At 32.8% G+C, this 16,345-nt stretch overlaps 1 protein-coding gene across 8 annotated transcripts in view; it reads right to left on the reverse strand.

Moving 5' to 3' along the window:
• The window catches only part of CCDC91 (coiled-coil domain containing 91), a 332,348-nt gene that overhangs the window by 42,481 nt on the left and 273,522 nt on the right, over window positions 1-16,345 (reverse strand). For 6 of the 8 annotated variants that reach the window (XR_003140462.3, XM_049102557.1, XM_025455495.3 and 3 more), the window contains one exon: window positions 12,744-12,857. Coding sequence is in view for 5 of the 8 variants with exons in the window: in XM_049102557.1 (XP_048958514.1) it covers window positions 12,744-12,857 (114 nt within the window). In the remaining 3 variants the exon portion in view is untranslated. Of the gene's footprint in view, window positions 1-2,520; window positions 2,667-12,743; window positions 12,858-16,345 lie in introns of all 8 variants that reach the window. The other 2 variants (XR_007406415.1, XR_007406414.1) reach the window with 1 other exon arrangement.

A 16,345-nucleotide genomic window follows, 5' to 3' on the forward strand; every position in this document is an offset into this window, starting at 1 on the left:
GGAAATACCAGGTCTTTGGGGTACTGTTGTAGAATATTTCTGAACTAACTCTAAAGAATGGGGGACCCAGAATACCACTCTGACTACTGGTCACAAAGGATGATTGTGGGAATCAAATGATAAATGGAATTTTAACCTGAATCTGCCTCACATCCAACCTACTAGGACCTTAAACACAGAGCGTATATAGCTGGTACTAGAGAAGGAGAGGAGATTACTGAGGCTTAATCAGATAGTGGTTTCATATGCAGCTACTACTGCAGATGTGCATTCTTTACTAGCACTCAGCACCAGGTATATGACTATTCATCTGCACATGATTTTTTCCTTCTTTCCCAATAGAGAGAGAACACCTGTAAGAGCTGTTTTCATAGAGCAATAAATCATTTCATCTTAGGGCTATACAAATTACTTGGTTCTGAACCACAGTATATTTCACAAAGACAATTACTGTCTCACCAAGACATGGGACAACGACAATGACAACATTATGTCTCCAGGACCCGAAAGCAGGAAGTAAACATTCAAGATCCTTTGTACAGATACATAAAACATAGCTATAAGTTCAGTATAAGTTCAGTAAGGTGGGAGATACATCATATGAAAATACAAGAGCATCATCTCAGTAAAGTTTCTGAGGGCCCAGTGATCTTGAGCATATCAGGATAACCTCTGCAAAGTTAGATAACTAACTGTACCTTGGACCTCCTGCCATTAAGAAAGAGGCACAGTGGTATGTGGGTCTTTTTGAAAATAATATATATCTCATTGGGAATCTTGCTTTGATCTATTTTTGAAGTGACCTGAAAGCCTCTAGCTTTGATTGAGGACAAAAGGAAAAGGGAGACTTCCTAGTTAATCTGGGCTACAGAGCATATACTTGGCCTTTGTGACCAACAGATTCAATGGATTTAGAATGATTATTATTTTATCAGAATTCTAGATGAAGCCTGTGACAAGTTCTGATCAAGGAATACCAGCAGAGATCTCTAAGGTTTTCAAGCAAAGCCATCTGGCAGGAAACTTGTTCCTTTGAAAGGGAGCATTTAGTTTATTACTGAGTGCCTATCACAGTCTGTATATTGGACTGTGGAAAAAAATAAATGTGACCTGATCTGCCCTAAATGAACTTGGTTTAGCTGATTCACTGAACTATTAAATCAGTTGTGCTCAGTAGGAAGCTATATTAAATGATGTGACATATATGGAATGAGACTTGAGAAAGAAACAGCAGATGTTACATGATCAGATCACTCATATTCAGCTATACTTGCCTTGTGGTTAGTTGCTGCAAGAGACTTTAGGCCATTCCCTTTAAGAACACATTTTGTTTTTATAAGGGATAGCTACAGTATTCTGTTATTATTTTACTTGATGTTACTGTTAATGTGGCTAAGTATGAAAGAAGGGTATATTTTAAAGGTTGGGTTTAAGTACTGACAAAGGGTATAAATTGATGGTGAATAGCCAAGCAATGTAGAATAGTATATGTTGCTGTATTTTGTTGTTTTGGTATTTTGTGAAAACCCTTAACATATCAGGAGATAGTCTATGCTTATAACTCGGGTCACTGTGAGGTAGAATGCACAAAGAGTATTTTCTTAGCTTCTGTTTGTACCCAGTATATAGGCATGTTATTAAAGGTCTACCAATCAGGTTTACCCCAATGAGATTTCAACAAGAAATGAGCAATGTGATGAATGAAACTCCATATGGGACCTTCTTTACTGGTGAAGGTAAAGGCAGGGACTTTGGCTTTTTGGGACCAAAAACCAGACGTTGTGAGATGCAGTGGTGTAAGTGGAGAAGGGAAAGCAATGAGTTTCTGGGGGGTGGGGGAGCGCACGCGGAGGGCACGTTTGGCAGGGAAGCAGCAGCGATAGGATTTCCTCACTATGCCAGTTCTATGTCAGGGTTCTGGGCTTTGCTTTTGGAAGCTGAGATTCAAAGCCTGTTTCTCCCATCCCAATAATCTCTTAATAAAATAAACTCCTTTTCTGCTTAATCAGAGTCAACCTCTGTTGCTTAAAATTAGGAATTTAGTCTGAATTTTAAAAATATATAGTTTTCAAATAGACCAACAACCCTTCATATATTTATAGAATCTTAATTAGGTTAATCTCAAATTCTCTGCTAAAGGGACGCTATGATAAAAATTAGCTCTTAGAGGGTAAACTCATATGAATGTTGCAGTTTAATGTATGAAACTAAGGGTTATGGAATCTCATGCATGGAATCTTAGCTGAACCAATCAAAGATGAGAAGAATGAATGAAAAATAACCAGAAAAAGAATATAGGATAATAAATATCTTTAAAAAGAGAAACAAGAAGAAGAGTTATACATTGGTACATCAATCCCACAGAAAGAAAAGTAAAATTTAATATTCCTATTTTTAAAAATAAGAAAAATTGTGAGATAAGTTGGTCAAAGACTAAGTCAGACATGTAATTCACCCATAATCTAATGGATTTCATTCAAAAATAATATGATGATAATAAATGATATATCTGTTTCCTACCTGTTATAGACTCGAGTGCACATGTATTAAATAATTGGACTTCCTTTAAAGAGTGAGCACAAGGCTTCCAAAGCAAGACAGGAGCACAGAGAGGTCATGTCAGTGCATATGAATCAGCAATGAACAGAATGTCAAGGAGGTTTTCTCTGTTTTCATATGAGAAGAAAAATACCACATCTCTTAGAAAATGATTTTTTCATGCTGTTTCCAAGGCACTATTAGTTACAAACCAAATTGTTATTTTTGCTTTTTTTTCAAAGGAAAGAACTGATGGCTGAGGAGATACATATGATGGAAAACAACTATATAATAAATCAAGTAGTTTAAAATGTAAAAACTACCCAGTGTCTTTTAGTAATAAGACCATCTCCTTCCTACTGAGATTTTCATAAAGAAAGGAAATGAAAAAACAGTCATTTTAGAGGTTTCAGTTAAAAAGCAGCACGTGAAAAATAACTCATCTCTTAACTATTTATACATTTGAAAAATAAGTCAAAGAAAGGAAAGCAACAGATAGTCATAAATATGCAAGACAACACAAAGAACATTAACCCATTAGGTAGTAAGCCTACATTATCCTACAGATATAATTTCTATAGTGCTATTGTTTACACAAAGTTATTATTTTAATAAATGTTTTACAAAAGCTCTTATAAGTGCAAAATTTGAATTGTTATTGTTCAATTCTTGTATCTTTCTTGTAAATGACAGATATTTCTTCTCTCTACTGACCAAGATAGAATTAAGACTTGAGAGCCATTATGAAGTGTCAGACAAATAAATGCTAGGATTATACTGCTTAGCTCCATGCTGAAATAGAATAAAATTAAGTTTAAACAATATTATCCATGCCAACACTATGTCAAAATTTAACAAAATTGTTTTTCAAAAAGATTATTTTGGGATCATTACTCAGTTTTCTTAATTTGCTACATAAAAAACTTATTTGCAATAATGACTTGCATATTTGGATCTATTTCAAAGGATTGAAAAAACTCTGACATGTTACTTTTGTTTCATTTTTAATTCCTAGAGGAAGTATAATTTTAAGGAAGTCTGGCATTAGCCTGTATATGAGTAGAAATGTGTACTAATTCCAAGAATATACCCATCAGGACTTTTGTGAGAACCAAAGAGAATAGGCAAAGTGTTTTAGTTTTAAATACAGTGTTAATCTGACAAAAGATAGAGCTAATACTACCTAGAATAGTAGAATTAGACTGGTTAAAAAAACAAAAACAAAAACACAAAGTTATCGTTACCTTATCATTGCTACTACATAAGCTGGTGGTGGTTTTAACTTCATAGCCCTGTTTATGGTATGCATTTTAGAGAAACCTCATTTTAACACTTTGTCAATCTTTTACCAGCCCCTAATATGGTCATGATAATTAGATAATGTCAGGCCTGTTCTTTGTATAAATTAAAACCTTAAAACCCTGTAGGAATGAAATAAGATTTAAAATAATCTAAACCAATAGTCTTTGCTAGGGTGCTCAAAAGTTCATAGTAGGTGAAAAATCTACTTTGAAAAATCTACTTTAAAAATCTACTTGGGCAGCCTGGGTGGCTCAGTCGTTTAGCGCCGCCTTCAGCCCAGGGCGTGATCCTGGAGACCCGCGATCGAGTCCCACGTGAGGCTCCCTGCATGGAGCCTGCTTCTCCCTCTGCCTGTGTCTCTGCCTATCTCTCTCTTTCTCTCTCTTTGTGTCTCTCATGAATAAATCAATAAAATCTTAAAAAACATATCTACTTAATTTATAAATTGTATGCAACACATAACTGCAAGCAACTGCCCAACTGAGGTGTGTGTAAGTACACACTCTCCATGTTTTTCTACTTTTCCTCCTAATTTGTCTGGATGGAGCTGATTTACCTAACTGATCTAAATGGGGCCTGTACAAGTAGAAAGGTGTATTAAAAGCCTGCTAATGGAGAAACTGACAATTCTAAAATGCCATCTGAAAAACAACATATAAAGCAAATTATCTAACCAGAATTAAGGAGTTACTGGGGAATCTCCCTAAGTGGTATGCAGTCAGATAGAACCAAGTTAAAATCTTGACTCTCTTTTACTGATCTTGGGCAGTTATCAAATATCAATGATTCTCATAAACTGTCCATAAACTGCAGATATTATTTTAGGGTTGTTTTGAAGATTATGTAAACTAGTGTAAATAAAGCAGCTACCATAGTATTTTGGACAAACTTAGCACTCAATAAATGGTTGTTGTTTTATATTGTTTTCTGATACAGAACATTTCACTTCAACAGCCCAGATTTCACTTACATTGAACATTTGTAGGTATTTCTTTAACAGTAAGATCATATTAAGATAATGTTTTCTAGGCTTCTATATTATTGAATTTCCACAGAAACTGTTTCTTCAGTTGAACAATCTCAGATCTTTTAAACTTTTCTCCTCTTTTTTCTACATAGCCTAGTCCATATTTTGGTTTCCAACCAACCGAAATAAACAAAAAAACCTACCTGATCACCCTAGTCTTAAATGATCTTCTGGATTTCTATTGCAATTATGTCAGCATAATGCTTTTGACCTTTATTCAAGCACTGCCATGTGTTATGGTGTTTACTATTGCTTCAAGCTATTATTTTGTCTTTATGTAATTACTTAATATGTCTTACACTTCCCTTCTAAAACAAGACTTAGCCTTTTAAAGAGCATGTTGCTCTTGGCCCTCCACAGCTATCTGCCATACAGCTAACAAAAGAGAAACATGGGTCTCTATTATACTCTTGTTCTTAGCTTTTAACCTGAAATTTTCATTTCGACATTTTCACAAACTTTTGTCCCTAGTCTTTATTGCTGCATCTTGCCCACAGAGGGAGACTGCTGGTTAATAGCTCAGATTTCAGAGCCAGACTATCACTTTCTAGTTTTATGATTTGGTGGCTAATAATATTCTTGTGAGTAATGAACACAGACACACACAGACACACACACAGACACACATACACACAATCCTTAGACTAGTGCCTGGAATATAGTAAATGTTATCTAAGTATTAGCTTTCAGTATCATTGTTATCATCATCTCAATTTTGAGGCCTATGGTAGCTACTGCTTCCTCTGGGTCTGACCTCTGGTTCTCCTTCTTGACCGCTGCTCACCATTTATATGATGAGATATTTAGCTGTTCTGAGTAAAAGCTTCCCTTGGTTTGGCCCATCTCAAAAGTGATATCTAACTGACAGGCCTTCAATGATAGTATATCCATGAAGTGTGTCAATTCTTAATTGCCATAATATACCTTAAAATTGACACTTTGGCTTTGTTGATTTGTCCTTAATTTGAACCAATTCTTATCATCAATTAAATTTTAAGAATGTTAGTATAGAGCTGGAGAAAAGTCATCTTAGTATTTAAGAAAAAGTTAAAACCTTTCCCTGAAGAATAAAACCAATTGTCATTGTAATAATTCGAGAAGTGATTGGAAATTCTTAAATGAATACTTTAAATTACTATACAAAATCAGAGATAAACATTTTTAAGTACTAAATGATCCCAACACAAGTATTTACACTTACTGTATTTTGATTAAGAAGTTTTTTCTTTGGGCATCTGAGTGGCTCAGTGGTTGAGCATCTGCCTTTGGCTCAGGTCATGATTCCGGGGTCCTGGGATGAGTCCCACATGGGGCTCCCTGCAGGGAGCCTGCTTCTCCCTCTGCCTATGTCTCTGCCTCTCTCTATATGTCTCCCATAATAAATAAATACAATCTTAAAAAAAAGCAATTTTTTCTTTAAAAAAAAATGCTATTCCCAAAACAGTTAAAGAAGAGTGCATTAACTGCTGTACCTAATCAGTTCTTATGTACATGCCTAAATTGTCATTTTAATTCTACGTTGGAACATAATGTTATTTCCTGAAACAGATACAATGGGCTTTGTGGAAAGCATTAAGCTGTATCTATAATATCTTTTCAATTACTGAAATGGAAATGATCCATAGTGATATGCCTCACCAGAAATCATGATTGTTCATATGTCAGCAAATTTTTTCACGGTAATTCTTATGTAACTGACTATGGCAAAATAAGGAAGAGGATCAAGAAATTTTATTAAAATATAAAGTGAAGGATGGCAATAAATTTTATTTTAAGGTATACTGTATGAAACAGGTTTTCAAAGATTTTAAGATTAAAAAAAGTAAAAATTTTAGACCACACCCATATAAACTATAAAACCTTTTAAAACCCATTCACCTCACTGGTTTCACTAATCCCTTCTGAACTAAGTTTTCTATTCTTTAAATTTAGAGAGAAGATAAATTTAGGGTGAAATTTTATAAATTTGGAAGATAAGTTTTTTATGGGTTAACTTGAAATACAGGTGGTGTAGAGTAGGTTTAATTCCTTTGGCATCAAAAAATGAGGTAAGAATGAAAGGACAACAAGCACATGAGAGGATATATTCATTTTAATATGCCTTGGTCAGATAAAAGTATCTTCTTATATGAAACCCAAATCAAAAGTTAGAAGGGCAGATGCTTCTTGCATAGGCAATATGCAGCCTGCCCCAGAATGAGTAGAAATTAATTAGGCCAATTAATTAGAATGAAAATGAGGCAGAAGGCTGGGGAATGTCAGAAAGTGTAATTTTCCACACTAATGCATAAATAATGTATAAAAGAACTAGTATGATGCAACTAATTTTATGCCATGGATTCAAAACCCCTCAAATGATTTATCAGTTGTCAAGGAAAATGTTATGCATAGTGTTTATAGACTTTAGAACCATAAGAGATATTAGAGATCAGACAGTACAACTTCCATAATATTAAGAGGAGAAAAGTAAGGCACTGTAAGATATTAAATAACTGTCTTGAAATCATGTTTAATTCAAGTGACTGTTGAATTGATCAGAGAGTTCATTTTGGCCAAATACCACCTTTTAATAATTAGTTTGAGATGCAAATACTCAAGAATATGTAGCAAAACTGGACTAAAAAAGTCCTTTTAAAATTAAGAAATTCTGACAATGCCTTGATCACAGAAACTCTGAAGTGAAGATAATTGCTTCTTAGTCTTCACTAAAGATCTAAATTAAAAGGATCCTCTAAAGTGAAGATTATTTTCCTGGAGGTGATTTAGAAAACACAGGCCATAATTCTGGTTCTTAAGAGGAAAAAAAAATAATCTTTTATTACATTTGGACAAGATTTTATTTTTTAGGAATCACTGCTTGGCTGTGAGTAGTTGTTGCTTGCTGAATGTTATTCACACTTCCTCCCTCATAGCAAGCTCATGTGTAACAGTCTTAACTTGTGGGATGGGTTGGAACACTCCATTCTAATCCAAGGGCCATAGGTCATTATAAACCACAAATTCTTCCTCTCTAGGGAAGTGTCAAGGGATGTGGTCTTTCCTATCTCATTTTTCTATAATCTCCCTTAGCTTAAAATACAGTTTATGCCACTAATCACAAGATGGAATATATTATAATAATACCTTATCTGGTAATTAATATCAAGAGAAAAATCTTTTCCAGAATGGCACCTATGGAATTTCAATTGTCTAGTTATAATGAGGCATAATGAAAAAATAAATATTTTAAAGGTCTGAAAGGAAGAAATTTTCTCCACAAAATGGTTTTGATGGCCTAGAATATAAGTTGATAAGCGTTTCTCTATAAAGTGTCAGGTGGTAAATATTTTACATTATATGGTCCTGATACACCCAGCTGTTGCAACATGAAACCAGCTAAAAATGATACATAATGAATGGGTATGGCTGTGTGTTTCAATAAAATTTTATTTACAAAAACAAGTAGCAAACCAGATTTGACCCATGGGCTATTGTTTGCAATCTCTTATGTAGAATTTATCATGATTCAATAGAGTGTGGACCAAAATGTAAATTTTAATGAAATACAGTTATGGCCTTCCTAATGCAAATCACTATACTTACTTAAAGATATGTAGCTGACTCACGGATAAATTTATTTTAAAATCTTTTCAGATTTTCCTATTTACCTTGTCTTTACTGTTGTATAAATTATAGTGAAGTTTTCTAAATTTATTAAAAAATTGGACAATTTTAGGGGAATCTGGATGGCTCAGTTGTTTAACTATCAGACTCTTGATTTCAGCTCAGGTCACAATCTCAGGATCCTAAGATGGAGCCCCATGCTCAGTAGGGTGCATGCTAGAAATTCTCTCACTCTCTCCATCACACCATCACCACCCACCCACCACCTGCCGCTCACATGTGCTCTCTCTCTCTCTCAAATAAATAAATAAACAAATAAATAAGGGACATCTGGATGGCTCAGCAGTTGAGCATCTATCTGCCTTTGGCTCCGGTTGTGAACCTGTGGTCCTGGGATCGAGTCCCTCATCGGGCTCCCTGCATGGAGCTTGTTTCTCCCTCTGCCTCTGTCTCTGCCTCTCTCTCTCTGTGTGTCTCTCATGAATAAATAAATAAAATGTTTTTTTAAAAAATAGTCATTTAAAATAAATAAATATATCTTTAAAAAAAGACAATTTTTATAAACTAATGGAAAATTTATTATAGTTGAGGCTACAAAACACTAGTTTTTCAATTCCATGTTAACTGTGAATTCAACATAATAACAATCTTTTTCTAGGCTTAACAATATAGATTTTACAGAGGATTAAAAAACTCTATTACTTAGAATACTTAAAAGGAGGTCATTTTTATCACGAACAAATCCATTGTTAATTTGAATTATCTTTCTGGTTGATCATTTAAAAAGCTCTCTTCGTTTGGATATTTTGATTCCATCTTAAATTTTTGGTTATTATTATGACTTGGACTAACAATATAAGTACTATGTATCCAACTTAGTAAATAATTTAGTATGGAATTTCAGTGTAAATTATAATTCACTTAATTAGTACATGTATAGATAGCCCCTTTGTCTTATTGAAGATGTTTAGATTAGATGGATAAGTAGTACTTATAAAATTTGGTAGTATCTCTTTTGATTTAAGGATAACTGGTAAATGGCATTTAAAAGCAAAATATTTTCTCAGTAAAATTCTAATTCTTGTGTAATTTTAATTCTAATTCTTCATATAATTTTAATACTTAAAAGGACTGGACAATTGATTAAAAACTTGACTGCAGACACACAGAAAAGGCAATGTCATCCTTTATGGGGATCTATGATTCTAATGCATCTTATACTGTAGAGCAAGTTATAAGTTATTTGCAAAGTTAAACATTTGGATTTTTCATTCTGTTTCCCTATCTTTTAAAAGTAAAAGACTAAAGGGGAAGATGTAAGGAAAAGAGTCTTCATTTCAGCCTTTTAGTGAACTTGGTAAGGGTAAGATGATGTCAAAGGAAAAATTGTTTAGGACAATAGACATATAAAGACAGGAACTAACACAACATTAGACTTCTTCCTTCAAAGATTTCTGAACACTTCAAAAGGGGAAGATTACTTCACAGACTGGAATATAAGCCCAGTTGGAACCAAGGTCTATAGGGCTTTTGAGGTGTCTAACGCTGAAAATCTCAAGTTGACTCTCTAGTTAAAAAAAGCTGGAGAGGAGAAAGGAAAATTCTTGTTCTGGAAAACTGTTCTTCTCTGATGCAAATAGAAATCCATCTTACAAAGGAAGAAGTAGAGATGAGTTGCCCTAATTTAGTCTTTTGGAAAGAGACAAGAAGATTATGAATTTGCTAAAAAACTTTTGTTTCTTCTAACTATGACTTTATAAGCTATGAGATATCTTATTTTTTGTGAAAAATTTCCAAGCCCAAAGATATTCATACAAATTAACTTGAAATACTAAAATCCAGTTTTGGAAAGAAGAAGAATATAGAGAATCTAAATTTTTTAAAAGTTCTATAAAAAAGAGGTCTAGTAATTAGTTGGTGCTCCATTTCAGATATTTTCTCTGTTTTCCTTTTTTATGGCTTTTCTGTTTGAAGAGATGGAAACATTCAAATATTGAAAGTATTCCACTATGTGATATAAAAATAACTCCCAAACCTCTAAGTGGAAGTAATAAACTTCCTACTAGTATACTGATTAAATCAGTTCTAATCTTCTGGAATAAACTTGTAGAATCACACTATAAACTTCAGAAGGAGAATGTCAAATATTAATCTGAAAAGCACATTTTTCATTAGCAAAAAATAACGCTACTAGGAGTTTCTGCTTCCCCCCCGCCCCCGCCAATAGTGCAGTGAAAATGATAAAAGTCATAGCACATATCATTGAGTCCTTATTTTAGCTGTCCTATTTTATCATACATTTATTATTAGTAACTATTCTGTAAGGTCGATATTAAATTTATTCTCCTTACCATATACAAGAATAAGCATAAAGAAGTGGAACTTCTGCAAATAGAACCAAATGTTATCATGATTTTGTTGTTGTTATTTAATAAATGTTTCTACATGTGAGAACTTTGGCCTAATACAAATGAATACTAATTCTTTAATAGGATTTGTGAGAACACACAGATTAAATTGGTGGAGTTCATTGTCAGTTCTCTTCAAGGTTTAATTTGCTCACAAAGGAACCAGATAAATCCTAGAAGGGTATTTCTTGCTCTCATTTTAAACATTTGTTATGGCAGCCGCATGACTCATTTTGATGGGAAAGTAAAGAATTTTGAATTTTTTAAGAAAAAACTTTTCCATTTTAATTAAAAATACTAATCTAAAATGTTATGAAAGGCTTGCTTTGTTCTATAATCTCGTGTTCAGATTTAGGGCTCAAGTAAGAATTGGTCATATATTAAGAAAACTTGGTAAAAATGGATACACCCGTAAGACATCTTAATTTATTTGAAGTCTATGTTCTTTCACTACTGCAGTTGCTGTACATATGTGGAAAGCATCTATAATTCCTTTGCTGCATGACTACTTTTAAATCAGACTATTGAAAATAAGCATTTTGGGGATACATATGGAAATAGCAGTTTTCTGAGAATATATCACTTTCTGAAAAGCCAGTTGACTATTTTTGGCTCAAAGTTTTCTCTTCAGAAGGTTAGGCACATATCAGGAATTTATTTCGGTGAAACTGCTTTTAAAAACACCTGGATAACATGCACAAAAATTTAACCCCACACAAAATGCTTCTGTGAATGGGTAATTATTGTACTGACAAATTCTCCTTTGTTGAAACCTAATGTCAGCTATGGAGGGGTGAGAATTTTCTCTGTATCATTACAAATTTGACTTCAAATTAAGAGTGGGATTAAGCTGCTGTCATGTGCTTTTACTGAACTCCTAGCCTTCTACTTAACTGCCAACTGAAAGATAATCTTACATTTTCTATTTATTTTGCCATTTTGACCACCAATTAAGTTTAGAAATCACGTCAAATTTCCTCATATACACAGTTTTATGCTTTATTTATATTTTTATTAATATGTTATATTATATATCACACATGGTAAATGCTATATGTGTATATATTTATACCTAATATATTATATAATCCTTAAATATATTACTTCTATAATATATGACATGTTGTACCAAGCATATAAATAAAACACAAAACACTGTATATAGAAAATTTATATTACTTATTATGTGCTATATTAGAATACGTTTATTACAGAGATTACATTAGACATCTTATGTGTTTCTTATCTTAGCTGTTACTTGAAACTAAAGATTTGTTGAAAGGACTACAAATTAAGTTTGACCTATGATCTTCAGCCACTCACACCTTTACAATAAGTCACACATTGTACCAAAGTGACATTTATTTTGTAAAGCTTCAATATGTAGTCTGAATTCTTTGAAGCATATTCTGAATTATGTTTCCAAAATGGAACAATGACAGAAGAACCTTAACTTGGTAACTGTACTGAAGTCTACTAGAACCACAGTGGTGTTAACACAGTCAGAAGGCCTAAAGGGTGTATGCAAATTTCAACAAACAGTGTAAGAAATTAACAAACTTATGGCAAAAAATCTAAATTTCTAAAACTGTCTACTTTCTTCATGAGGTAATTTAAGTTGGAAATGCTAGAGGTCATTTCTAAGAGTCTAACAAGAAGTTATTCGTGCTGCTTTTGTTGACAGATGGAATTTATGTTTAAAGATGTAACTATCAGAATATATAATTATATCAGAAAAAGAATCTCAGATTCTTAAATTAGATGACAAAGGACATTTTAAATATTTTAAAATGTCATGTTATTGTATGAAAGCCAATGTTTCAGCTTATGGAAGCACAAATTAAAACCCTTCAGGGGATACTTACTCTTTTCTGTTCTTTTACATACTCTATCAATTCGTCTCTTGTTCTCTTCACTGCCTCTTCCACAGCCTTTTCACTTCGCTTCTGCTCTTCTATTATTGCTGCCTTAACAGTTTCCTGTTTGTGGGAGGAGGAAAAACAGTCAGCGAGGTATGCACTATGACATGTTTGTGTCCGTTTCATATAAACTAAAGTTTCTCTGCAATGGGTTATACTCATTCCGTTGAAAGTGTATCTTTAAACAGTAATAAGAATTTACAAAATCTTTTAGGATGTTAGAGATTCCACAGGATTCATTTTTCTAAACTGAAAGGGAAAAGAAATGGAATAAGCCATTTATTGCAGGGAGCGACTGACAGACTCCAATGGCTTCCTTACCAACCTTTCATTTGATGTTTACATGATTGATTGCCTTCCTGTACTTTGCACTATCCACATAAGACTTCCAACTTGTGTTTATTCTTCCAAGAACACCCTAATGCTCTAGCTGTTTTATTCACGTTTAATTTTCCCATCATACAGTAATCAAGTGTGGTCTGGGTGAAGATTTACAGCTAGTTTGGTCCTTCTGCCAGGTTAAGTTGTTGAGAGCTGGACACATGAATAAGAGGTAAAAATTCCACCCTCTGTGCTAATATTTGAAATGAGAATCTGGGGAGAAAAGTGGTACTTCCTATTTTGCTGAAATTGCAATCAAGTACTTGGAGATTTCAGAAATTCAGATGAGAAAAAAGGCTAAAATTCTGAAAAAGAAGTAGAACACTTTTCAGAAAGTAAAATAATGCTAAAATAATGTATCATGGAGTGGACGAATGCCACAAAGTAAACTTCTTTAACTTGTACTTATCTATATAGGTAGCATCCTTCTTTCACAGGCCATCAGTTGGGAAAATGCCTTGAAATTTTGCAGGAGTATTTGTTTCATTTTATTATTCTTGAGGACTCTTCATTTTGTAGTGTATGCTGGTTTTTGTTCAGTTTTTCCCAATTAATTTTAGATATGTGTGTATAACCCAGGAAATACAAAATAATAATATTAAGAATTTCCTACTGTGAATATACTTACTGTTGAAAATTTGAAAATATAGAAAATTATGAAAAAACAACATAAACACACACATCTTCACACTCAGGTATAAAGAGTGAGGCTCAAACTGTACATACTATTTTCTAACTGACATTTTACACTTAAAATATATTTTGAATATTTAAATGTGATATACATTCCTTCATAATATGATTTACATTCTGTTACAGGGATATGTAAGAATTTATTCTATCAATCCTTACTCATGTGGATTTTGGTTGTTTTTAATAAAATAAAGCAGTGATGAGGATCCATATATAGATTTTTGGTGCATGTTAGGTATCTCTGTACAATGAATCAAGAAGTAGAATCATTTCGGCCAAAGGATATAATTTTTGGTCCTGTTAAGGCTTCTGACCTTTTGCACACATTATTTTTTCAATAAGCAGCCCATAGAAATGGCTGTTTTCTTACATCCTTGATTATATTCAGTCCTATTAGTTTTTAAAGCCTTTGCTTATTTGAGGGAGAATGACATCTTATTTGATTCTGTATTTTAAAAAGATTATGTGATATTCAACATGTTTCATAGAAATATTAGCAACATACATATCATCTTTTATCATTTGCCTGATCATATCTCCTCTTCCTACTTTAATATGGCTATGCTCATAGTTTTTTGGATTCTTTTCCTAAAATAGAAAATTCCTTTCCTAAAATAAATTGAAGCCACAAATCTGCAAATCCCTATATGGTGGTAACTTTGAAAATGCTTACTATTTTATCTTCAGTCACTGAATACATTAAGATTTAGTTCCATTGATAAAACAGAGTACTAAGTTGTTTCCCTAATTATTTGGGGAGATTGATGTGAAAACCTATGATAAATGTTCAAAGACAAAAATGAGAACAAATTAAATTATTTAAAATAAAATAATCTACTATTATATTTCTTACTGGTTTCACACTAATTTGAAATTTGAAAATTTTCATATTTTGGAAAGGCGTAAAATATTACTAAGCCCCCTGAAATACAACATATTAATAGTTCTGTAGTAGAGAGTCTGAACATTCATACTATGTGGGTAAATTAAAAGTATAAAAAGCTTCATATCGGTTCAGGTCAGGTTTTGTCAACAGCTGAGGTATAAAATCCTTAGTTTTCAGGGTTTTTGAAATTTTAGAACTGCAGATAAGAACTGTAGACCTGGATTATCTAAATGTTAAAGACAAATCCACAGCACATTAAATATCAATCGAATGTTTAACTAGCAAGGGTCAAATCAGTAAATTTGACTTGTTTGGTTGAAAGCAAAACATCAATTTAAATAAAAAGGGTATATGCAGAAAAAAACATGAAGAATTAGTAATCTGTTCTTCCATTGGCTTTTGAGGGGCTGAGAGTTTATTATCTGCTCAATCCTCTTTCCTTTTTGAGCTGATAACCATTTTCATAAAAAGCTTCTCTTAATTCAATTTTCCTCTCCAGCTGGGAGTCAGTTGACAGTCGAGGTTGTGAAATCCATCCTTAAAATACTTGCCAACAAATAAATTCTTTGAATATACTACAAAAGTAAAGTTTACGCCATCTAATTTGTAACCAGACCAAATTCTGAATTAGTTGGAAATAATTAGTGAATTTTAAGTGCATTTATACAAAGTGCCTGTGAATATCTGCCTGTTTTGTTGAATTCCCTACGAGACATGAGAATTAGTCTAAAATAAAATACACCTCACAAAGAATAAAGATTTGTCGCCAATGAGTATATTCAAATAGGCAATTTATTATAAAGAGTATTTTCCAGAATATTTAAGTAATGGCTACATCACTGGAACATGGTATTCTCGAAGGCAGTTTTCTCAACCTCAGCACTATTGACAATTCTTTCCTGGGAGCTGTGGGGGGATGTCCTGTGAAAAGCAGCATATCTGGCATCTACTCACTAAATTGCCTCCAGTTGAGAAACACTGATGTATGGTAAATAGTTTTGAGGGAAAAACATCCATTTTCATATATGTTATGATTTGTTCAAATATATCAGTTATGTTTCTCATATTTTAAATATTATCTAAAATATATGTAATAAAAAATATATACAGGAAGTCATATACAAATGATTATATAGCTAGTTTTGAAATGAGGAAAAGAGTTCTATACACTAATTTCTTAAAAACCTGAATGACTGGAATCCATTTCTATTCTGTAACAATTAAATACATCATGATGAATAATATCATTTAGGGCTAAAAGTTTATGTGACATTTTGTATATGACTTTTAATTTCTCCTTATTGCTTAAAAGTATAGTTGTTTTAATATCTCTTAAGCTGCCATACATTTCAGTTATCATAGAATCATGAACTAATAAATGATCTGTAGTTGTTTGTTCTTTTTCAGTGTAATTTAGTGAAGGATTAAAAACACAGTTAAATTATGGAAAAAATTTCAGCAACCAACTCAATTCTGGTCTGCGGGCTTATAAACCATAGTATCAGAAGTTCTCTGGGGCAACTGTGTGCTTTTTTTTCTATACACAATGTATGCATATTCAATAATTCTATATTATTAAAAATGTTGC

Source organism: Canis lupus, chromosome 27, assembly GCF_003254725.2.
Source record: "Canis lupus dingo isolate Sandy chromosome 27, ASM325472v2, whole genome shotgun sequence".
Taxonomy (NCBI): domain Eukaryota; kingdom Metazoa; phylum Chordata; class Mammalia; order Carnivora; family Canidae; genus Canis; species Canis lupus.